Source organism: Acipenser ruthenus, chromosome 18 (genome assembly GCF_902713425.1).
Source record: "Acipenser ruthenus chromosome 18, fAciRut3.2 maternal haplotype, whole genome shotgun sequence".
Lineage (NCBI taxonomy): Eukaryota > Metazoa > Chordata > Actinopteri > Acipenseriformes > Acipenseridae > Acipenser > Acipenser ruthenus.
The window spans coordinates 5,133,069-5,156,356 of record NC_081206.1 but is presented as its reverse complement, the minus strand read 5'-3'; the positions used below and the strand labels follow the sequence as shown (position 1 = coordinate 5,156,356).

Genomic DNA, 23,288 nt, shown 5'->3' with positions numbered 1-23,288 from the left:
TTACAGGCATTCACCAGTAGAGGCAGCATGTCACAGGCTAACCAGATGATCTGGGTTCAATTGCAGTGTTGTAATGTTGACCTTAGAGCAGAATTCCCTTCACCTTCATTTCACACCTGATCAAGAGCTGGATTTAATCTCTAGAAGCCTGTGCAATTCCTCACTGTCAGCCCAATGAAAGTCTCGCTCCTTTTTTTTGTTTGCTGAAAATCTTTAACAGTCGTGTGTGTGTGTGTGTGTGTGTGTGTATCACTGTCTTGAATGGCTTTGCTGGCAAGTGTGTGTTGAGCGATTTCGGTGGGTGCAGGGTTAAAGCTCAGTCGAACTGCTTGTATTTTCTTTCATTATAGACAGAGAGTTGGGGATCACAGCAAATTAGGCATCAGTTCAAGGGAAAAGAAGCTCAACGGACCATTAAGGCACTAAAGCTTAGCAGCCGGGAGAATAAAACAAGCTTACACATCTTTAAGGGGCTGGCTGGGTATGAAAGATGGAACTGCTGAAGAAAGTGAGAGAGACACAGTGGGCTGCATGCACAATTATTAAACTGAGCTGATTTACCAGGAAGTGCCATTGAGGTTGAAACCATACGGAACATGGAACCTGTTACTTACTGTTCCTTGTGGTTTTTTATTTTCTTTGTTCTAAATATTTTGGCTTTGGGATATTTCTATGTCGCAGGCCTGTGGAAATACTCAAATCTGAGGGGGGAGGGAGATTGGGAAGGGGGTGCTGCGTGGCATGGCATTGCACTGGTCTAAATTTGACCCAAAGTAACTTCTAAATTGCTGACGTTAAACTGGGTAGAATGAGAAGCCTTAAACAGTGTGGCCAATGGCCCTGAAAGCTGGCAGGAACACTACAGCATTTGAAATGTGAGTGAAGATGTTGTGGCCTTGATCGTGGACTGGATCGATCTGGCTGATTCTCTCTCAGATGCGTCTTAGTTTATTAGTAGCTTCGGCCTTCCGCTGCCCCATTCCAGTGTGATCAATACTGCCGCTCAGACGGGCAGTATTTTTCTCACTTTTAGTGCCTTAACGCTGTTTAACCGTGTCGCCTGATAAACGGCACGCCCTCCCGAAACGCTGATTTCTTATCGATTTCTGCTTGGCTTCACCATTTCTTGCCTTGTCAGTCTCGCACTGTTTTTATCTCCACTTACTCCCCTCCAGCAGCTTAAAGAGATAGTGCGCCCCCCCCCCCCCCCCCCCTCACCAGGGCCCATCTCTCCTGTAGCAGGGCTGTGTAGCTGAACCCACCTCTACAAATCAAGGTACATGTGCTATAGGCTTTGGATAGATTCCAAATGCAACTGCACTCAAGCAGCAGCAGCAGCCATATGGAGCATCCTCTACGTAATTCAGAGTGGAGTCTTGCATGACAGCACTGCACAAGACCGCTGTGTATGAGTACGTAAGTTGGTTTCTGTTCAAAATCTACAGATTCTTAGCATTAGGCTGACCAACTTGTGACTCAATTGCCCTAACTCAAGTGATTGTATTTTTTGTAATACAGAATTAAACTGGCTACCTCTTCAACTTCAGTTTGAGTACATAATCGCTTATTGATCTTTTTTCTCGTTTACATAAATTTTCTTCTTGCTACCTTAATGGCATTGTATCCTGTGCCTTATCATGGCATGTGACCAGTAACCCTGGATCTTTGATAGGTCACACCTTAACACCTACAATGCTGAACGACTTCGCTGCAGGAAGTTATGGGATGTTAAAACCACAGCTTTTTTAAAAACACTCTTTTTGTCAGATGGCTGGTGATAGATGATTGGATCCTAACAGACAATGATCAGGAGTGAGAAGGATTAAGGGAAAGTTGGGAGCTGTGTTAAAGTGAGGTATGGAATGGTACAGAATGAGGGACAGTTCTTGTGTGTGTGTGTGTGTGTGTGTATACAGCAATGGCTAAAAGTTTTGCATCATCTAGAATTACACGATTGAGACATAATTTTAAAAAAGTAACAATATGAACATAATTTAGGACTTTTATTTAACATGTACTCAAAGAAACTACAAAATGATATTGCAAAAGTCTACCAGAAGTCAGTACAGTACAGTATTTCATATTAGATTTCAATTTGTCAGTTTTTCATTAAGTATATGGAAAAACTACAAAGCGGTTTGTAATTTAACATGTTAACCTAATATTATTCAGCAGGTTTTTATAAAGCAAAATGTTTGGCTATATATCTCTATTCCTGAGACACGTTGACATATGGATTGCTGGCGCCACCTTGTGGAGGCATCCTGCAATCACAGAGCCAGACGCATTAATCAAAGCCAAAGGAGTGTAAAATACAATCAGGTTCTTTTATCCATTTCAAGTCGCAGTCTGAAGGCCGGCCTTGTGAGCCTGAAAAAAAGCACCCTCCACTTCATCAGGACCCCTACTTATAACAAATGGAGTGTCTTTTTCATGGAGTTCTGCCATCAGAAAAGAGCGTTCTCTCTATCCATTTAATTCCAGCACGAGTGGAAGGGTCAGGGCGGGAGCACCTAGCTACATTGACTCCCCAGCGCTTCCCAGTCGTGCAGTAAACTACCTTTTAGGAATTGTTTCTCAATAAGAAATGATTAGTCCATTTATCTGAGCCTGCCGGGCTGTCTCTTTACCCAGACCTCCAATATTTTTCGTTTGACCTGATCTGGGCTATAAACTAGACTGAGGCACCTTCAATTTGTCACCCGCGAAGGGAGCGTCAACAACTGATTGCATCTCCAAATGTAAAAATTCCTCCCGCTTGAATTTCTATTCTTTAGTACTTATCGTCTCCACTCCTCCCTGCGGCACAGCAAACCCGACCAGGGCTATAAAGAAAAGAACGTGGTGTTTATTCAGATTTAGTACATCTAGTATGTGCCCAGGATTTAAAGTAGTCAATGTATATTGATTGAGGCTCACACAAATGTATTTACTGATTCTGTAACCAGTCCAAACTGTGGCTCTAGTAGGGATGTTTAAGTACTCGTGAAAAGTGACTTAAAACTCAAGTCCTCTTTGTTTCCACAGAGCCATAACCCTGCCCTGAAGGGACCATGTCCATCTAACTCTAACCTCTCTCAGAAATGACCATCCGAACTCACTTCACACAGAGCCCCAACAGGTACCAGATCTAAATGACTTTCATCATTACCAGCCTGTGCCTGAGATCTGCTCCACTTAGCCAGTCTTTGTGGGTTCACATAGAAAATAAATGACGCCCACAGATCATTACTGAAGGTGGGGTTCATTTTGGAGCCTTGTTTTCATGTTTTGAAATGTGTTACCATAGCTTTTATTTTGAAATTGTGCGTCTTTGGATTTTAGATTTGTACTTTTGCTATGATTTTGAGGAAATGGTCATGTTTACTGTTTGTCTTCATTGCATTTTCAGCATTGTTTTATCCAAACTGATTAATGTAACAAAAAAAAGTGTCATAAATTAGCATCCTTCGCTGTCTTTTAAACATCAACAAGTAGTTATTCCTTAAAACTCTACAAACTTTGTACTGCAGCAAAATCTTAGTCAATCTGAAAAGTGGAACAGGGTTGTAATGAGTAGTTAGCTAGTTAAAGTTTCTCTAAAAAAGAAAAGCATGTTCAGTAATCATTAAAAAGACTTCATAACTTCTAGGACCCTTGTGAGAACAGTGCAGTAATCTTTTTTTCTTGTCACATATTCACTTCTAACCTAATGATCTCCTGGCTGTAGGCTTCCCAGAGCCTCTCATTTGAAGTCACGCACACTTTCCTCCCTGGCTCAAAGAAGCGTGCAGCCGCACCTGCAAATACAAGAGCTGGTGCTTTTAAAAAAGGCCAGGATTGCTTTAATTACTTACAAAGGACAAATTAGTGAAATCGTGAACTTTCAGCAACCATAGTAAGTGCTAATGCTATGTGGGATATAACTGGGACAGTTTAATCTGCCAGCAGTCTCACTTCGACACCCCCTGCCCAGCCCACTCTGCACAAGGCTCTCCTGGAAGGTAATTGAAACTCTGATACACCCTCCTGTGCTCAGCTTCTCTCTTCTATTTCCCAGGGGGGCAATGAAGATGCGCTTTCCGCTGCTCAGACCGATTGAAGAGCTAAGCGAGGAAGTCAGCCACGCTATTTCATACTGCCAGGGGAAGTGTATTTACATTTCCCTTCAACGCTTCGATCGATCGGCTCACAGTAACCCTACACCCGGAGTTACAAGCGCACTCTCTTTTTCAAAAGTCCACTTTAACACTCGCTTAATGATGCAGGAAAAACTGTCTTTCCCTTTAAGAGGGATGGAAATTATTTTTCAGAAATAACCAAACAACTGCAATATGAAAAATGTTACAAATCTTGGAGACAAGGTTAAATTAGTTCAGACGGCAAGCCCAGATTAAAAAGTTCAACTGGACAGAGAAACTCCAGAGCAATCTGGTGGGGTAGGGTGTCCCAGCTACTGCCAGGCAGAGACAGAAAAGTTTCTTCACACAGTACCGATTATTTCAAATGTCACTGTTTATTAGCAAAGAAACACATTACATATTGTCTTTGCTAAACGGTACACTTCAGACACATTACAACAAATATTAAACTAGCACCCTTTAGTAAAAAAAGTGCCAGGAACTGGAATTAACAGAAAACAATACTAGAAATGAACAAGACTACATAAACAACGTTCAGGTTTTTAAGTTAACCTGTTCTAAATAATGCATTCATTCTATCAAATCTATTTCACACCATAAGGTACATCTTTATTTAGTTCAAAACTTTCAGTATTGCAATTTTCTTACCTACGTTTGTTTGTTTTGTTTTTTTTACATACAATTAACATTAATGGAAATTTTTTTTTTTTTTTTTTATATAACCTCCTGATACAAATTAAACCTTTGATTTGCAAACTAAGAAAAAAAAAAAAAAAGCAGAGATGAAAATGATCTGTTTTTGGGAGAATTCTGCAATGTGGACAAAATGCATTTTGTTTTATTTATTTTGCTGCCAGGGTATAACTCCTGGGAATACTCTAAGTGCAATGCAAAACAGACTGCAGTTTCATTATCTAATACAGGTGAAACACGAATAGTGAAGGTTTTATTGCTAATGTAACCAAACCTCTTCTTTTGTATTTCTTAAAATGTGTTTAGTGTCCGTGAAAGATGCTGGATCAAACGGAAAACAAAACAGAGGTGGTCTATTTCTCAACACAACCAGAACCGCGTAGCCAGCTGCAACGTGAGCTTCTACACGCTGTCCCGAAAACAATCCTCGAACCTGGAGCAAACATGCTTTGAGGAGACGAGTTCAGACTCTGAGCCCATCTAGTCAAGGGACAGACTGTCTGATAAAGTGCCCATTAGTTACGAGGGGGGTGTGCTCTGCACTAGGAGCTCCTCAGAGACCACCTCAACTTATTTCACGCATGAACTCAACAGTAACAAGATGGAAACGACTTTCAATCACTGCTAGCCTCGACTAGATTGGAATCTGGGACCTGGGGATGAAAGGAAGACTCGCACTGCACTGCATTTCTAATGACTTACCCTGCCCTCCTCAGCTCTGCTTTTGAGCTCTTCAGAACTGGTGGCTGTGTGTTGGATTAGTTGATAATGCTGGTTTAGGCGCCTCCTCTGCTGGTTTCAGAAAGAGGAGTCAAGACAAACCGATTACAATCCTTTGAATGTAATCCACTGTTCATTAATGTAACTTTAAGCAGTAGCTTCCCAATCTCTACATTGATTAACAAAATACACTACCAGATGATCACCTCTAATGCATTGAGTTTTTGTATCGTATCATACTAAAACTTCAGCAATAAAAAAAAGGGAATTGGGAAATAAGTCTGCCACCTGCTGGTGTCTGGAGCACTGTTTAAAAAAATGGTTTAGTGCAAAGAACTTTATATATCACAGACTGCCTTACTTATGGGTCTGTGAAACAAGTTTTACTATTACTTTATATTAATCTCTCTGGTTTTTTAAGACTGTCCGGTCAGGTTATCATTAAGAATATTCATCATACACACACACACCTCTACAGATGCAGGTGTCACAGATGTCCTTACTTAAAGCAGTATCGTAATTTAAAAGCGGTTCAGAATTCACCTGGCAGAGCCAAATAGAAAGAACTCAGGAAATAGGACAACGGGGTCAACTCCCATGGAGCATTTGATAAAGAATAAAGACTATCTACAACGCCCTCTTGTGGGCAAAATGAGTTATTGTTGCTACATGCTTACATTTCTATAAACGTGCATGGACAGCTCTGCTGTCAGTCTGAAAATCTTATGTACTGTACTTCAGCTGTTTTCAGTTCAGTTTTTCTTTTTATGAAAATGAACAGCTCAGATTCCAGGGAATAAAAGCGACCTGTTAAATTGATGGGTCGCTCTTCTTTTTCATGGTGCGCTGGTGTGATTTAAGGTGGGAGAGCTGAGTGAACCCTTGGCCGCAGTCAGGGCAGTGATATGGGGTCTGGCCTGTGTGAATGCGCTGGTGCCTTTTAAGGGTCCCTGACTGGCTGAAACTCTTCCCACACAAAGTGCAGGAGTAGGGCGTCTCAGCTGTGTGAACCCGCTGGTGTGCTTTAAGTCCTGCTAAGTGGCTGAAGCGCTTGTCGCAGTCCATACAGTGGTACGGTTTCTCTCCTGTGTGTATTCGGTGGTGGACCTTAAAGGTGTCCATCCTCCGGAATCTCTTCCCACACACAGTGCAGGCGTATGGAGTCTCTCCTGTGTGGATTCGCCGGTGTTTCTGAAGGTGCCCTGACTGAGTGAAGCTCTTTCCACATTCAGTGCAGTGATACGGCGTCTCTCCTGTGTGGGTGCGCCGGTGTTTCTTAAGGTGCTCCGACTGAGTGAATTTCTTTCCACAGTCAGTGCAGTGATAGGGAGTCTCGCCTGTGTGAATGCGCAGGTGTTTTTTAAGGTCCCCTGACTGATTGAAGCTCTTCTCGCACACAGTGCAGCGATAGGCAGACTGTCCGTTGTGAATCCGCCAGTGCTCTCTGAGGTACCAGTACTGACTGAAGCTCTTCCCACATTCCGTGCAGATGTGCACATGCGTCTTGTGCTTTGTGTGAGTTTGCTCCTTGCATTCAGAACACTGGTAGGGGGCATTTGCGCTGTGTGTCTGCTTGTGAATGTCAAGCATTGCCGATTCATAGAAACTCTTCCCACAGTCATTACAGACACACCGGGTCTCCTCCACGTCATCGTCGTCGTCTTCTTCTTTAATTTTGACCAGTTCGTACTCGGGGACCTCGTCTTTAATGTGCACACATTCCAGTTCAGAACCCTGCCCTACAGATTCCATCTTTCAACCTTCTGTAGCTTTTCTCATTCGTCCCTGTGACAAAAACAAAAGTCTTTAAGTCCCCTGCAGGTCATTTATACATGGATTTATTCACATTTAAAGAGCAAGTAGCTGCAAAATTAATTTTCTTTTTTTTACTGTTCAGGAAATTTGATCCAAAGTGGCAGGATGCTAGATGATGCTGGCTCCTACTTCCATGAAGATGCTTTAAACTAGTCATTCATATTATATATATATATATATATATATATATATATAATTCAATATGTTAATGTATCATTATTAAGCAGGTTTCATTCGCCTATCTCATATATATATATATATATATATATATATATATATATATATATATATATATATATATATATATGTATATATATCTATCTATATATATATATATATATATATATATATATATATATATATATATATATATATATCTATCTATCTATCTATCTCTATCTATCTATCTATCTATCTATCTATATATATATATATATATATATATATATATATATATATTAAAACTTGACTGATTTTAACATTAATTTAATATTACGAAGTCACACTATTAAATAATAAACACGTTTACAAAAATGCGATCCACTTTATATTGGTAAACATGCCAAGGTGTGCTGCTAAGCATCCCCGAGACAGACACTTAACATCACTTAAACATATATTATTAGTACAGTCCCGTCAAACCCTTTATTGTGGGACCAGTGTTTACAAACAGCATGACAGCTCTGTAGAAAGTAATATCAAGCTGCCATTCTAAAAATGAATCTGCAAAGAGTGAACAACCGCTAAGGCACAGCACTTGTTTACCTCCTTGGTACCTGCTTTCTTTTTCACGGAAGGACTGGGTTGTTGTCTTCTCGTACGCCTTGTAATTCGTAGCTATTTTTGTACCATGAAGTCTTTCCTTTGTCTGTGTTCGTCAAGCCTAGAAAATGGGTAACGCTACAACCCACAATGTATCACTCCTAAAGGGACCCGAGTTTTTGGTTCAAAGCCTTTTTTTCGCTTCTTCTGCTTTGTAATAAATATGCTTTTCCTGTGCAGGCCTTGACAGCAGTGCATACTGGGAGATGTAGTTTCTACGCTGTAAGTTCCTTTTGTCTTTCTGAACCAGGAAGTAATCAGAACTGCGATGTGCAAATTGCGTTTCCTTGCCTGTTACTGCGTTGCCACTGGATAGCGGTTGTTGCTAATAAGTTGAAAAATAAATGTAAAAAAAAAAAAAAAAAAAAAAAACCGAGAGGACAACATCCAACCCTTAACAGAAAACTTAAAATCAAATCGTTTTTAAAATGTGTGCTATTCTTTGTGACACAGGGGCTAATGGGAACAGTAATGTTGGAAGATGGACGCACAGCAAAGAGCTCTCCTGGGTGACACACTGTCCGTCTGTCTGCACTGACTGTGAAAAACACGACATTCGCCAGCAAGCACACAGTAGAAACACCCCGTATCAGTGTGAGCAACGCAGGGAGAGTTTCAGTGATTCAGGAAGCTTTTAAAATAATGTGCCTACAGTGCCTGCAATGTGTGCGAGAAGAGTTTCAGCCAGTCAGGGGACCTTAAAAAAACACCAGTAGATGAGATGAAGAATCAGCCTTTTAATACAGCTTCTCTTCAGTAACTTAAAGAGGGTGTTTCAGAAGTCTGGAGTTGAAGGCTGGCGGGTAAAATCTGTTTCTCTCCCACCACGCCTTGATGGAATTGTGAATGATTTATATAGTTACAGGTTATTCAGGACTGTATTTTTCCAAGAGGTCTCTCTGCGTTGTCTCAATTCTTCTTGGCGTTACAGACTTTTCATTGCCATGACCCAAGTTATGTATTGTTTTTGCAGAATTGTTTATTTATGTATTTGGATGTAAATCTGTTAATGACAATAATCTAATCTAGTCTCTTCACCACACAAAACATTTCAGTTTTTTGTGTGAATTGTTTGACACAATGTCTTCCCCTTAATTACACATTTTTCAGGTTAAACATCACTATTGTTAATTATGCTACCTTTAATTGGAACAATGAGTAGTTCCTTTTCTATTCCACAACCTTTGGTAAATGCAGCCACTGCTTTGAGGGAGATGGTTACATTGGCACCCCTTGTGAAGTCCTTCTGAATAACTGCACACAGCTCTTACCACCTTGTACAGTATCTAGTGGATCACATAACAACATACGTTTCCATTAATTGTAGAATATGGCATTTTACTTTCATTCTCAATTTTCTTGACCAGTCACTATCTATATTGGACATGCAGAAAAAACCCCAGATCTATTACAGTAAAGTATGTTTAAGTTTACTCTCTGAAGTAGATGAAACTTTATGCTTTCACACTAGTCTTTTTTTGTTCTTGTGACACTGTCCTTTTTCCCCCTAAAGGTGGACAACAGAAGTGATCCAGGAAAATTATTCTGCTGCTTACCAGCTTTTGTAAGTTATTAGCCATCTAGTACAAAAACATGTTTTTGCCTTATACTTCAATTACAAGTTAATGAAGAGTAGAAATGGTTTAGCAGTTTTTGTGACCTTAGTACCTATGCAGTTGTGTCTAGTCTAATAAATAACCCTGCAGTAATTCAGCTACAAAGGTTGAAGGATAACCTTACTGACACGACAGTGATTTGTGGGTATTTATTGAGTTATCTTACATATTTTTTTTACATGACATAAAGAGCGTGTTTCTTCATGGAAGAATTAAATGACATTTATTGGCACACCCCTAGATCTAATGGAGCATGCAGGTGATGCTAATTCTGCAGACAGTAACAGAAGCGTGGGGGTTGGGTTTTTTTTTTTTTTTTTTGGCTCACAGAGCAACCTAATAGCAAGCAGGTTTCAGAAGTGACAACTCGTGTCTCTCTAATTAAACAGACTGGCCAGTCAACACATTCTGAAAATGGAGCAATGGAGGAATATATAGAGCAATACCCAGGAGGGTAAGCAAGGGCAGCAGCACAGTGTTAAGGTTCTCCCTTGACTCGCTGGTCGGGGAAGCAGTTCTGCACTTGTTGTTTTCATACATCTCCGTGCCAGTGTAGATCAGACTCAACACAGTGAACGAGCACACCTTCGTTAAGTGCTTCCCTGACATGGAGTACAAGGAGAACCTAGCGGTTTGTTTTTTTTTTTTTTAACATGGTGTTCACTCTTTGGTTTGCCTGGCCCGGGTCCCCTCACATGTCTCCGAGTGCCATCCAGTTCTGTTGCTTGACTGCCCGCTACAGTAGTGACCTGTATGGGCCAGGCAGTCTCAATCTTTGTTCAAACTACTTTTGTTCTCTTTGAACCCGATGAATGCTAGAAAAAAAAGGAGGGTTACATGTTAGTTCTGACAAAGGGGTTCGCATTTGCTAGAGTCTACAGAAAAATAACAGTAAGACTGGATGTCCTCACCATTCCCCTCCGGTAAAAATGAGGGGCCAGTTCCACCAGCCAAGAGGACTCTATTGCAGACACGTCCCGCAGGAAGTACCTGGATGTCTGCATCACCTCATTGTACACTACCCTGCAGAGGAAAGTGGAAATCACGTCATCCCTGACAATCACAGCCACGCTTTCCATCTGTGAGCAGATGTATATTTTTATCTATATATAGTATAATATAGCCACCTGTCAAGTTTGAATGTGTACAAGCTTACTACAACTATAGATTAAAATGAATCGAGATAGCCACTAAATCCACACGTTATTATTTTTCGTATATTCAGTATTGCACATGCTTACAAACATCTGCAGCATGTAAGCCCTTATACCCGAGTATAGAATTTGGGCGGGGGTGGGACAAAGGTCTTGTAGCCTACCATTTAGGAGGCTTCTCCGCGTAGAGCACAGAGGTGGGATGAATATGCAGCTCATGGTCATCTCGAAGCGTCCTGGAAGATAAAAGGGTATTTTACATACTGCAGGTACAAATATACCAAACACAGGTCTCACTTGAAACTTAAAATACATGTATTTAAAATATATATATTTTCTTTTTAACTGCACAATGAAGTAATAAAGGGCATTCTCACTCACACCTGTACGCCCCTGAATGGTGAAGCCTGGCCGCGTTGGCAAAGAACCCCGAGACGATGCAGCGCAGAATAACCTCCGGGTCACCTGAGAATCAGACACCACAGCACATCAGAACCAACCTTCACTTTGCTGCAAGGTTTAATAAGTAAACAGGCACTGAGGGCATTCCCATGTAAACCGGGGACTCTAGCAACCACCGTTCCAAAATTAAAAATAAAATAAAATAAAAAATAAAATAAATGTACTTGGAAGGGAATTTAAATGTCCGTTCTTCACCAGAAACATTTTCAACGTAATGGCTCGATTAAACATACGGTTGGCAAAATGACCTAAAGATAGATTATTATCTAGAGAAATACCCCAGGGATGGAAATAAGACTCTTGTTGCATAGCTGTTTGAGCCATTCCTGCTTTTACTAAAAGTTTAATAAGATAAGAGCTTGTTACTTATACATTGTGGCTAATCAAGCTCACAGTAAAACCTGTAACAAGTGAAACTGCTATACAAAAGGAGTCTTATTTCCATTCCTGCACCCCAAAAGGCTGAAATATAGTTATTTTTATTAGGGAGAAATGAATGCTCAAAAATGGGTAAAACAGTATACTGCAATGGACTCACCTTCGCTGGACTTCTTGGGTACTCTAAACTTGCTCAGCAGTCTCCAGAGCTGCTCCCTCACAGCTGCGGCTCTCTGCAGCCCTTTGTAATTGAGGAAGTGCTCCTGGCACCACTGCGAGCTCCTGCGATTCTGCCCGAGACAGAAAAGGGCACACAAGCGTATCATGTTTGTGAATACTCACTTGACACTATGCAGTTATGTAGGAATTTTGCCCATTCTCTTTTGAGACCATATTAAAAATCCCTAGCACTAATTTGTAAAACTGCCTTGGTGTGAACCTGCCCATCCCCATGTAAAACAAGGTAATAGGATGCCGTGTGTGTCCGTGGATCAGCCTTTAATGATATCTTCAGTTTGAAAATGTGGCTCTTACCTTAACAAAGGCCTCATAAACATTCAGCATGGTCAGATGGTCCCCTTCTGCCACGGCAAACTTCCTGTGCTTCCTGGCCTGTGGAACAGGATAAGGAAACAGCTGAAACATGGAAGAAATTCCAAACACCAAGAGAAACACCTGATAAGTGGAAGAACTAAGAAACTCCTTAAAAATAATGTACTGTCTATGCCAACAGACAGCTATTGCATTAAGTGCATTGCCCGGCCATTGTGACCCAGGTTTTTGATCTTTATCTGCCTATACGCCTGTGCACGGAATAGCCTGTGAATGGAAACCTGTGTAGAAATCGTTTCACTTACAGCTGGCTTCTTCTGGCTGGGTGGAGAGACGAACACGTTCTGGATCTGCATCATGGCTGCGATGGTCACAATCTCTTCAGAGCAGCCGAAACTCCCTGCAACACCACATTCAAACAGCCGTCCAATGACGTTTATTACAGTTCACAAAGTGCAAAACTCAACCTACAGATAATCCATGGAACAACACCGTCATGCACACAACTGAAAGCGGAGTATCAAATCCACATTTTCAGCACACTCAGTCCGCATACTAAATAACTGGCTGAAATCAGAGAGCTTAAATTGAAAAGTGTTTCCTTACTCACCCGATTCCAGTAACATCTTCGCAAACATGGGAATGAGGGGGAATTCAGCCATCCGCATTCCCAGCGGCTCAGTCAGTCGTCCGTGCTCATCTAACCCTGCAGCACAGACAGGTACCAAACCATCACCATGGTGAAAGCTACTCCTGCATTGATTCTGGCTTGACCTTTACACTGGCTTTGAGGCCATGATATTACGGGCTCTCCTACCCAGTGTCAACATAAATATAGACATGGTTCAAAAATATATCTTAAAAAGTCTCTTTGAGAATGTGAGGTGTTGCTGAAAATCAGAGTAAAGCGGATGCAGGCTTAAAAACCTGATGAATAAGGGAACTGCAATGTCTGATCAATGGGTGTTTTTTTTTTTTTTTCAGTGTTGTTTTAGAAAACATGGATGGCAGCAAGTATTGGCCAACAACGGGAATCCAGAAAGATAATTCATGTTCCACCATGCCTTAGGTGCTACAGCAGGTGTGTGATGAGCAGAGCAAAGCGGGAGATGCTGTGGTGGAGCCCCACCTATCCAAACAGCCATCTCCTTAAGGTTCTGTTCATTTAGTAACAGAATATTGTTTCTCACAGTGTTCTCACCTCCGAGTGCAAGGAGCAGTTCCAGAGCCTGTACCATGGACTGGGCAGGGGGAGGCTGTAAAAAAAAACAAAAAACGGGGAAGCGTTATGAGGTCATTTCATAAACAGGGTTTTAGCATCTGCTTCATGATCCAGTCTCTTAATCATGGAAGAAATGCACTGATTCATTATGCCAAAGGTGAGGGAAAGTGACTTACAGACAGGAAGCTGAACCTCAGAACGTTGTCTATCCCCAGGGCTTTCAGCTGCAGGATCACAGGGGCCAAGTTAGTGCGCTGCATCTCAGGGACTGTAGATGGGGGTAACTTTTCAAAGTCTTCTTCTACAAGGAAAAAAAAAGAAAAGAAAAAAAAACAATAGCAGCAGCACTTTTACAGGGCAGCACATGGAGGACACCCCCCCCCCCCCCCCCCCACTCCCCATGCAAGCGTTATGAAATGAAACCCTGTAAACTTTATGAAATAAAAACCCCTGTACCTGTATAGAGCCGATAACACTTCCCGGCCCGGTTCCTGCCGCCTCTTCCTGCTCTCTGACTGGCCGACGCCTGGGAGACAGGAGCCACTACCAGGGACTCGATGGCTGTTTTGGGGTTGTAGGCCCTCAGCTTCACAAACCCGCAGTCAATGACAAACACCACGCCGTTTATAGTGATGGAGGTCTCTGCAATGTTGGTCGCAACAACCACCTGAAACACACAGGAGGAGAAGATGACTCGGTTCAAATACAACGTTTTTATTTCTTATCTTTTAATAAAAGGAGGACAGGCAATTCACCTTGCGCACAGTGTGGGGCACCCTCTCGAAAACCTTCATCTGCTCAGAGTAGGGCAGGCCTGCATACATGGGAAGAGCTCGTAGGTGCTTCTTCATCCCCGAGCGGGACAGGGCCCGGGACTGCTCTACCAGCATGGACACCACTCTCTCCACCTCCTCCTGCAAACACAACACAGCTTCACTCCTCTCGTACACGTTTCATGGAAGTTTTAATTCCTGCACGGGTCTGACAGGGAAAGCCACAGGACCTCAAATGCTCCTGGGTTGTATCTTGTACCTGCCCGGTGAGGAATGCCAGGACGTCCCCATCGCCTTCAGACTCGTGGATCTTCATCACCGTCTCCACTGTGGCCTTCACATAGTCAGGAACCGGGCTGGATTGGCAAACAGTTAGTAAAATCAAGCTGCACGCTGCGCCCTCATCACAAAGCTTGCAAGCACAATCTGACCAGTCATAAAACTCCAGCTAGTGACACTCAGGAACAGTTTCTTGAATATTAAAATGACTATCACTAGAACATGTTTTAATAGCTAACAGGGTATCATTTGTAACTGAGCCATTCCAGCTTTTTTGGCTGCTATACAATGGGAGTCTTAAACTCACGATTTAAAAGTTTGCAGACAGACCCCATTGTTTCCAAGTGTATGTAACATTACTGATCTATGGTTTAATCCTTGTGTATAGCATTCTTTTCTATCACTTTATTTTGTCAGCTAACAAACAACACATATAGGATTACAATTATCGGAGTACACAGTTTAAGAACCTTTCATTATCACTCAAGCAATAGGAATGTCAATAACGTGTGGTTCAGTGGTCAGAAACACCACCTAGCAGTGTGCAGTCCCTGGCTTACCTCATTGTATAAAAGACATCCACAGGGAATGTCCTCCCCTCCACTGTTAGAATTCCACAGGTATCCTTACTGGGGTTTCCAGACTCATTCAGGTTAAAGAAATCCCGAAATTGCTACAGGAAAAAAAACACACACGTTCTGAACTGGTAATGTTGGGTCATGTTTCACATATATTGCAATGCAACGTGCGTTAATGTTTTGTTTTATGGATGGTTACAATTTCAGCTCAGATCATAGGAAAGCAGACCGTTTTCTTCTGGAATGCTGAAGTGTTCATTACAGTATGCCAGTGGAAAAAAAAAAACCTTTATTAAAATTAGCCTGAAGGAACAGAAGATTATTACATTTGTTTGCAGCACATCTGGCGGTGACTTGGAGGCAGAGCGATAAAGCTTGTTCAGACTTGGGTAGAATATGTACAGTATAGCATATATGTGCGTTCTACAGGATGTTTGATTAACTACTGCCACTTAAACCTCATCCCTGGACCCCAGCTGACTTCTCAAACACACAGACAGAATGAGAAACACATTCCTTGCCCTTTAAGATCATTGCTGCTTTGATCATTTTGATCAATTCTGAGCCTGTACTTTCACCGAGGCAGTATTCTAAAGCCAGAAACAAAAACTACCTCAGCATCTAGAGTAGCTGACGCCACAATCAGTCGCAGATCTCCGCGCTTCTTCTGAATCTGATAAGAGGGGCATGAAAAACAAAACCGGTGAATCCTTAGGGTACCTGTCACTTTAAAGCACTGTTTCTTCCATTGGTTAAGGTAGAGTTTCTGTTAAGCGAGTACAAGAATTTTCCTCTACTCCGCCAGCACAGACAGCATGTAAAGCTTGTATAAAAAGTATCTGTTACCCAAATCAGTCATGCTTCCAAAGTAAATGACACACACTGTTTTTCCATAGAACCAATGCATAGTCTCAAGCACAGTGTAAACTGTTTACAAGTAGTGTTTTATTTAAATGGGCATCTTGTTGGTTTTGAAGTGGTAAAAAAAAAAAAAAGTTAATCTGGACCATGAAGTAAAAGGTGAACTGTGATGGAGGGGGCTAACCTTCTTGAGAAGTCCGATAGCGATGTCTGTGTAGAGGGTTCGTTCATGAGCCTCGTCAAGCATCAGGACACTGTGGAGAGAGACAGCAGAGTGGATGAGAATCATCACATTCATGTGTGTATTTACACTGGGCTCTGTCTCTGATAAAACACTGGGTGAGACAGAGGAACACAAAGCAGCCGCTGAGCAGATCTGTGTGAGCGCGAAGAGACAGGGTCAGCTGTACTATACATATTACAAAACAAGGGACAACATGATTGCTGTTTATTGACTACTGCAATACAAACATAAACTTTAGATAAATAGACGACTAATTCATAAAAAAAATAAAAAAAATTGTTTTATGGGCCCACATAAGTAGATTTTCATATATATATATATATATATATATATATACAGTGCCTTGCGAAAGTATTCGGCCCCCTTGAACTTTGCGACCTTTTGCCACATTTCAGGCTTCAAACATAAAGATATGAAACTGTAATTTTTTGTGAAGAATCAACAACAAGTGGGACACAATCATGAAGTGGAACGAAATTTATTGGATATTTCAAACTTTTTTAACAAATAAAAAACTGAAAAATTGGGCGTGCAAAATTATTCAGCCCCCTTAAGTTAATACTTTGTAGCGCCACCTTTTGCTGCGATTACAGCTGTAAGTCGCTTGGGGTATGTCTCTATCAGTTTTGCACATCGAGAGACTGAAATTTTTGCCCATTCCTCCTTGCAAAACAGCTCGAGCTCAGTGAGGTTGGATGGAGAGCATTTGTGAACAGCAGTTTTCAGTTCTTTCCACAGATTCTCGATTGGATTCAGGTCTGGACTTTTACTTGGCCATTCTAACACCTGGATATGTTTATTTGTGAACCATTCCATTGTAGATTTTGCTTTATGTTTTGGATCATTGTCTTGTTGGAAGACAAATCTCCGTCCCAGTCTCAGGTCTTTTGCAGACTCCATCAGGTTTTCTTCCAGAATGGTCCTGTATTTGGCTCCATCCATCTTCCCATCAATTTTAACCATCTTCCCTGTCCCTGCTGAAGAAAAGCAGGCCCAAACCATGATGCTGCCACCACCATGTTTGACAGTGGGGATGGTGTGTTCAGGGTGATGAGCTGTGTTGCTTTTACGCCAAACATAACGTTTTGCATTGTTGCCAAAAAGTTCGATTTTGGTTTCATCTGACCAGAGCACCTTCTTCCACATGTTTGGTGTGTCTCCCAGGTGGCTTGTGGCAAACTGTAAACGACACTTTTTATGGATATCTTTAAGAAATGGCTTTCTTCTTGCCACTCTTCCATAAAGGCCAGATTTGTGCAGTATATGACTGATTGTTGTCCTATGGACAGAGTCTCCCACCTCAGCTGTAGATCTCTGCAGTTCATCCAGAGTGATCATGGGCCTCTTGGCTGCATCTCTGATCAGTCTTCTCCTTGTATGAGCTGAAAGTTTAGAGGGACGGCCAGGTCTTGGTAGATTTGCAGTGGTCTGATACTCCTTCCATTTCAATATTATCGCTTGCACAGTGCTCCTTGGGATGTTCAAAGCTTGGGAAATCTTTTTGTATCCAAATCCGGCTTTAAACTTCTCCACAACAGTATCTCGGACCTGCCTGGTGTGTTCCTTGTTCTTCATGATGCTCTCTGCGCTTTAAACGGACCTCTGAGACTATCACAGTGCAGGTGCATTTATACGGAGACTTGATTACACACAGGTGGATTCTATTTATCATCATTAGTCATTTAGGTCAACATTGGATCATTCAGAGATCCTCACTGAACTTCTGGAGAGAGTTTGCTGCACTGAAAGTAAAGGGGCTGAATAATTTTGCACGCCCAATTTTTCAGTTTTTTATTTGTTAAAAAAGTTTGACATATCCAATAAATTTCGTTCCACTTCATGATTGTGTCCCACTTGTTGTTGATTCTTCACAAAAAATTACAGTTTCATATCTTTATGTTTGAAGCCTGAAATGTGGCAAAAGGTCGCAAAGTTCAAGGGGGCCGAATACTTTCGCAAGGCACTGTATATAATCTCATCCCTCTCATTGATGTTCTTCTGATGGGCATAAAAATAAGTAATACAACTGAGCAGTCAGGTTCGAGGGGTTATGAACAAGGGGAGTAGATTTCTAAAGGATCAAACACTTGAAGGTTTTTAACAGTGCAGAAGGGAGTGATCGATCGCCAGTACCTGTACTTCTTTAATAAAGGATCCGCCATCATTTCTCTCACCAGCATTCCATCGGTCAGGAACTGAAACGAACAAGAAACACACATAAACCTCCCTCTAACACTTCCATACATTTCCCATCAACCAAATCAGGCAGAACAGAAAACTTAAACAGAGGGGTGGATTTTTACTGTGTTTAAAGGACTGCTACCCAAGGTTTTATAACCCATGCTCTTCATGTATTATCAGCACTAGTAGCAATATTATCACTGGTCCCATTTTTTTTTCACAAATATTTAGTTCTTTGGAATATACAGGTATTTCATAGATCATGCTATGAAAAGATGCTTCCTGACACCTAATCAATTCTGGTGTCGTTAAATATTTAAAATGTGGCAGAAAGAAAATAATTTTATACAATTATCAAGAAATAACCCACAGTTACCTGAACTGATATTACCTGCTTGTTTTATAACATTATTTATGTATTTATTTATTCTACTATTCAGTTAATAATTGTGGCAATGGTGCAAAGACTTTGAAAACTGGGCCAGTTAGGTCTGTTTCTGTTCAACTTTAAGATTTGTATTACCTTGATGCGTGTGGCATGGACATCGGAACAATCATCAAACCGTATTGTGTATCCAACCTCATGGCCCAGCAATGCCCCTCTCTCCTCAGCCACACGACCAGCCACCTGATCAGGGAGTGAATAAGAGGGGAGGTGTCAAGCCCTGGTGGTCAAGGGAAACTCTTAAACACTCAGGAATACATGTACTGCGTATTAGTAACCTCTACTGCTGTTTGTGTTTTTAGGCAATGGTGTACCAGTAATTTATTTTAGAACTTAAATATTCAAATACCTACACTGCATGTTCAGATTCAGAACATCTCTAATTCCATAGTTTTTGACTAGTTACGACAAAGACCTTTAAAACTTCACATTCAGGGAAGAAATGTTAAGAATTTGCCCTCAGGAAGGTTGTGGCTGACACTAGCTGGTATGCAAATAAGTATACAGTACGACATTCTACAGCTCCAAACACAAAGCAGCACAGCTCTCCCTACCCCCACCTTTTACCACGAGGCCAACGTGCCTCTCAATCCCTCAGCTCTAACTACATAGCCACACTACCTCCCAGTCCCTCAGCCCCAAACACATGGCCACACTACCTCCCAGTCCCTCAGCCCCAAACACATGGCCACACTACCTCCCAGTCCCTCAGCCCCAAACACATGGCCACACTACCTCCCAGTCCCTCAGCCCCAAACACATGGCCACACTACCTCCCAGTCCCTCAGCCCCAAACACATGGCCACACTACCTCCCAGTCCCTCAGCCCCAAACACATGGCCACACTACCTCCCAGTCCCTCAGCCCCAAACACATGGCCACACTACCTCCCAGTCCCTCAGCCCCAAACACATGGCCACACTACCTCCCAGTCCCTCAGCCCCAAACACATGGCCACACTACCTCCCAGTCCCTCAGCCCCAAACACATGGCCACACTACCTCCCAGTCCCTCAGCCCCAAACACATGGCCACACTACCTCCCAGTCCCTCAGCCCCAAACACATGGTCACACTACCTCCCAGTCCCTCACCCCCAAACACATGGCCATACTACCTCCCAGTCCCTCAGCCCCAAACACATGGCCACACTACCTCCCAGTCCCTCAGCCCCAAACACATGGCCACACTACCTCCCAGTCCCTCAGCCCCAAACACATGGCCACACTACCTCCCAGTCCCTCAGCCCCAAACACATGGCCACACTACCTCCCAGTCCCTCAGCCCCAAACACATGGCCACACTACCTCCCAGTCCCTCAGCCCCAAACACATGGCCACACTACCTCCCAGTCCCTCAGCCCCAAACACATGGCCACACTACCTCCCAGTCCCTCAGCCCCAAACACATGGTCACACTACCTCCCAGTCCCTCACCCCCAAACACATGGCCATACTACCTCCCAGTCCCTCAGCCCCAAACACATGGCCACACTACCTCCCAGTCCCTCAGCCCCAAACACATGGCCACACTACCTCCCAGTCCCTCAGCCCCAAACACATGGCCACACTACCTCCCAGTCCCTCAGCCCCAAACACATGGCCACACTACCTCCCAGTACCTCACCCCCAAACACATGGCCATACTACCTCCCAGTCCCTCACCCCCAAACACATGGCCACACTACCTCCCAGTCCCTCAGCTCTAACCACATGGTCACGCTACCTCCCAGTCCTTCGGGTCCAGGCACTAGGCCACTCTAGCTAGAAGGCCACACTGGTAAGCAGCTACACAATTATATACTAAGAAAGCCTGCACAAGGAAACTCACCGAGACTGCAGCCACCCTTCGTGGCTGGGTCACTCCCACCACTTTCCCTTCTGCAGCCCATCCAGCCTCCAGGAGATACTGAGAACCAGAGAGCAATCAAGATGTTATTTCTGTAGGGCACAGGGTGTGGATTCTACCACAGTCAAGATGTTGTGCACTTTTGGAACCCATGACTTTGCAACACATGTAAATTTGCCTCTACAATTCGTTATTGGTACAGTACAATGAATCAAATCGTCAGCAATGGAGTGTCAAAAAACAATACGTCTTTATCTAGTTGATCATTTTAATTTAAAAGACAGAGTGTCTAAGGTTACCATGCATGCCAAACACCAGTCCAAAAATCCTAATACTACACATTTTAAATTATTATACTGTTCTAGTATTGATGTAAACAGTGGTGGATCTAAAAGCTGCCATAGTGTATATCATTAAAACAGAACCCTTGCTTGCATTTTATACACAGTAATACCCTAAATAAACAGCACTGTTAGGCGCTTTGATTTTTATAACCTTGGTACACACAAGTTTTAAATTATCTAGCCTAAACTGTCTGAGTATTTTACCAGTTCCTGATTAAATCAATTGAATAGATCCTGTGCTCTTATTTAAAAGTACATTTTTGTTTTGTATTCCTGTTTTTGCTCAAAAAGTATTTTTTTTTTTAAAAAGTAATTTACCTGAGGAATCTGAGTGCTTTTCCCACATCCTGTTTCTCCAACGATCACCACAGTTTGATAGTTCTCCAACAGGTACAATATGTAGTTTCTGTGCTGAAAACCAGAAATATAAACCCAAGAATTATTACCCGACATTCAAGATAAATTCATTATAAAAGTACGATTTCTCTCAAGGATAGTATAATATATTCTGTACTGTGACTGACTCATTCTTTGTAGTGATCACCTCCCTAAGTAAAAACATTGTAGGGTTACAGGGAAAGACTCTTTAATAAGACAGCCTTTACTAGATACACTTAAGAGAATGTGACTTACGGTGTTTCTAAAGCTGGGCTGCAACTAATTAGTCTCAACTGGTGTAAAGCATGATGAAACGGCTCAAATTGCTAAGCAGGAATCCTACTGCCAGCCCTGTATTCCTACTACATAGGATGGGTGAGCCACAGTTCCGCGGCACTATGCGTCTTTCGCGGATACCTTGAACACGGGAAGTTTCTGCCTCTGTTTCTCGATGGACAGCGAGGCATGAGGGTTGTAGACTATAGAGCCGCCGACCTCTGCAGTCGCCTCGCGCTCCTCATTGAGACTGAGACCTGGACCCTCCGTTCCTGGAAAATTGCATTTTAAAAAATCGTTTACAATCGTTCTCCGTTGTTTTTCAATTATGTCAGCCGTTAAAATAAACTATTCGTAGACAATAATAGACGGGAGAAAGAGTGTAAACAATCTACATAACATTAAAACCATGACTGCTTTTTTTTCCAAGGCTCATAGTAAATAAAAACAAATAATACGGCAATTAAATTTAATCTGGTGAAGATATATTATACTGGCCGTGGAAGCTGCTGTTGTCTCTAAACACTACAGATAATTATGTAAATATAATATGATCTCCCGTCAGTGTTTACATCAGCGGTTTGTTTTAATTTAATTCTACTGGTCGAAGGTCGAAAGCAACGTTATTGATACCGGAATGCACTGTTGTTTTCATTTCACAATAAACGTATAAGAAGAATCAGATTCAAGCAAAGACATACCCAGTATCATAAATTAATCGATATTATGGTTCATGTTTTGCAAAACCAAGATGACAGCGCTATCCAAACTAAATGCAAGACAGCTAAACCGTAACATTTCGCTGCTTTACACATTTCACTGTGTATACAACCACAGGCATTCAAATTATGAGGCAATGTTCATAAATGGGGAAAAAACTACACAAATAAGACAATTATCCGATGCACTGGTCATTTATTGACTCTCATAATTTACTTTATTGGCTTACCAGGTTTCCAGAACTTCATTGTGGACCAGGGCGCCGCCATTTTCGGTCGAAGGTTGAGTCACAAAAACTTTATTTAAAACGCAACAATGCAGAGGAGGGGGGCTTTATTTTGGCAGTACAGTACAGCTTGGTAAACGCTTTTAACGCGTAATCATCGATTTCTGATATCGACAGGTCTATTACCAATATCAGTAATGTTTTCTTGATATAAAAAAATAACAAGAAAATATAACTGTTGATGTACAAAATCTGAGGATTACATGTTAAAACGGCTTGACATAGGCAGTTGTGTTGTGTCGTGACTGAAGTGCGAGAAAACAAAAACATGGGTTAACGAGGCTGTCGCGATACAGTAGCTCAGTAAACTGATTTTTAAAGTATTTATAGCAGGATTGGGAAATTTGTGTAGCCCCCTAAAATTAAAACCATCCGGACAGTGTAAAATAAACGGGGCCTTTCACTTTACCACAAAAAGAATGCATACACAGCCAGCAATCGTGTTCGGGCTTGTTCAGAAATGAAATACATTCCTACGTGGTTTAAATGCACTGTGAATCAAATTGACACGTTCCACTATAT

General features: G+C 42.0%; 2 protein-coding genes across 3 annotated transcripts; both read right to left on the bottom strand.

The window, feature by feature from the left end:
• Window positions 1-4,457: 4,457 nt before the first annotated feature.
• LOC117417166 (gastrula zinc finger protein XlCGF7.1-like) lies at window positions 4,458-8,394 on the bottom strand. 2 transcript variants are annotated; one of them, XM_034029135.3, is made up of 2 exons: window positions 8,126-8,394; window positions 4,458-7,319 (listed from the first exon to the last, which is right to left on the bottom strand). In XM_034029135.3, the coding sequence occupies exon 2, from the start codon at window positions 7,284-7,286 to the stop codon at window positions 6,345-6,347; it is 942 nt and encodes a 313-aa protein (XP_033885026.1). In that variant the 5' UTR covers window positions 7,287-7,319; window positions 8,126-8,394; the 3' UTR covers window positions 4,458-6,344. The 2 variants fall into 2 exon arrangements, with proteins under 2 accessions (XP_033885026.1, XP_033885016.1); XM_034029125.3 differs by having other exon boundaries at window positions 8,115-8,393.
• Window positions 8,395-10,178: 1,784 nt separating this feature from the next.
• On the bottom strand, window positions 10,179-22,802 carry LOC117416939 (probable ATP-dependent RNA helicase DHX35). The gene is made up of 22 exons (XM_034905818.2): window positions 22,710-22,802; window positions 21,902-22,032; window positions 21,425-21,517; window positions 20,745-20,822; window positions 18,995-19,099; window positions 18,424-18,485; window positions 16,231-16,300; window positions 15,799-15,858; window positions 15,168-15,280; window positions 14,588-14,684; window positions 14,311-14,469; window positions 14,012-14,222; window positions 13,732-13,856; window positions 13,535-13,589; window positions 12,944-13,039; window positions 12,639-12,733; window positions 12,316-12,393; window positions 11,942-12,071; window positions 11,325-11,406; window positions 11,106-11,177; window positions 10,699-10,810; window positions 10,179-10,602 (listed from the first exon to the last, which is right to left on the bottom strand). The coding sequence occupies exons 1-22, from the start codon at window positions 22,747-22,749 to the stop codon at window positions 10,567-10,569; spliced, it is 2,100 nt and encodes a 699-aa protein (XP_034761709.2). The 5' UTR covers window positions 22,750-22,802; the 3' UTR covers window positions 10,179-10,566.
• Between the last annotated feature and the right edge of the window lie 486 nt (window positions 22,803-23,288).

What these genes read in the sequence shown, in the direction of transcription:
- LOC117417166 (XM_034029135.3), bottom strand. Translation starts at nt 7,286, where the DNA reads ATGGAATCTGTAGGGCAGGGTTCTGAACTGGAATGTGTGCACATTAAA.
- LOC117416939 (XM_034905818.2), bottom strand. Translation starts at nt 22,749, where the DNA reads ATGGCGGCGCCCTGGTCCACAATGAAGTTCTGGAAACCTG. An exon ending in AAAGCACTCAGATTCCTCAG is followed by an intron (nt 20,823 to 21,424) that starts GTAAATTACTTT and finishes TCTGGTTCTCAG; the next exon opens with TATCTCCTGGAGGCTGGATG. An exon ending in TCCATGCCACACGCATCAAG is followed by an intron (nt 18,486 to 18,994) that starts GTAATACAAATC and finishes TGTTCGTTTCAG; the next exon opens with TTCCTGACCGATGGAATGCT.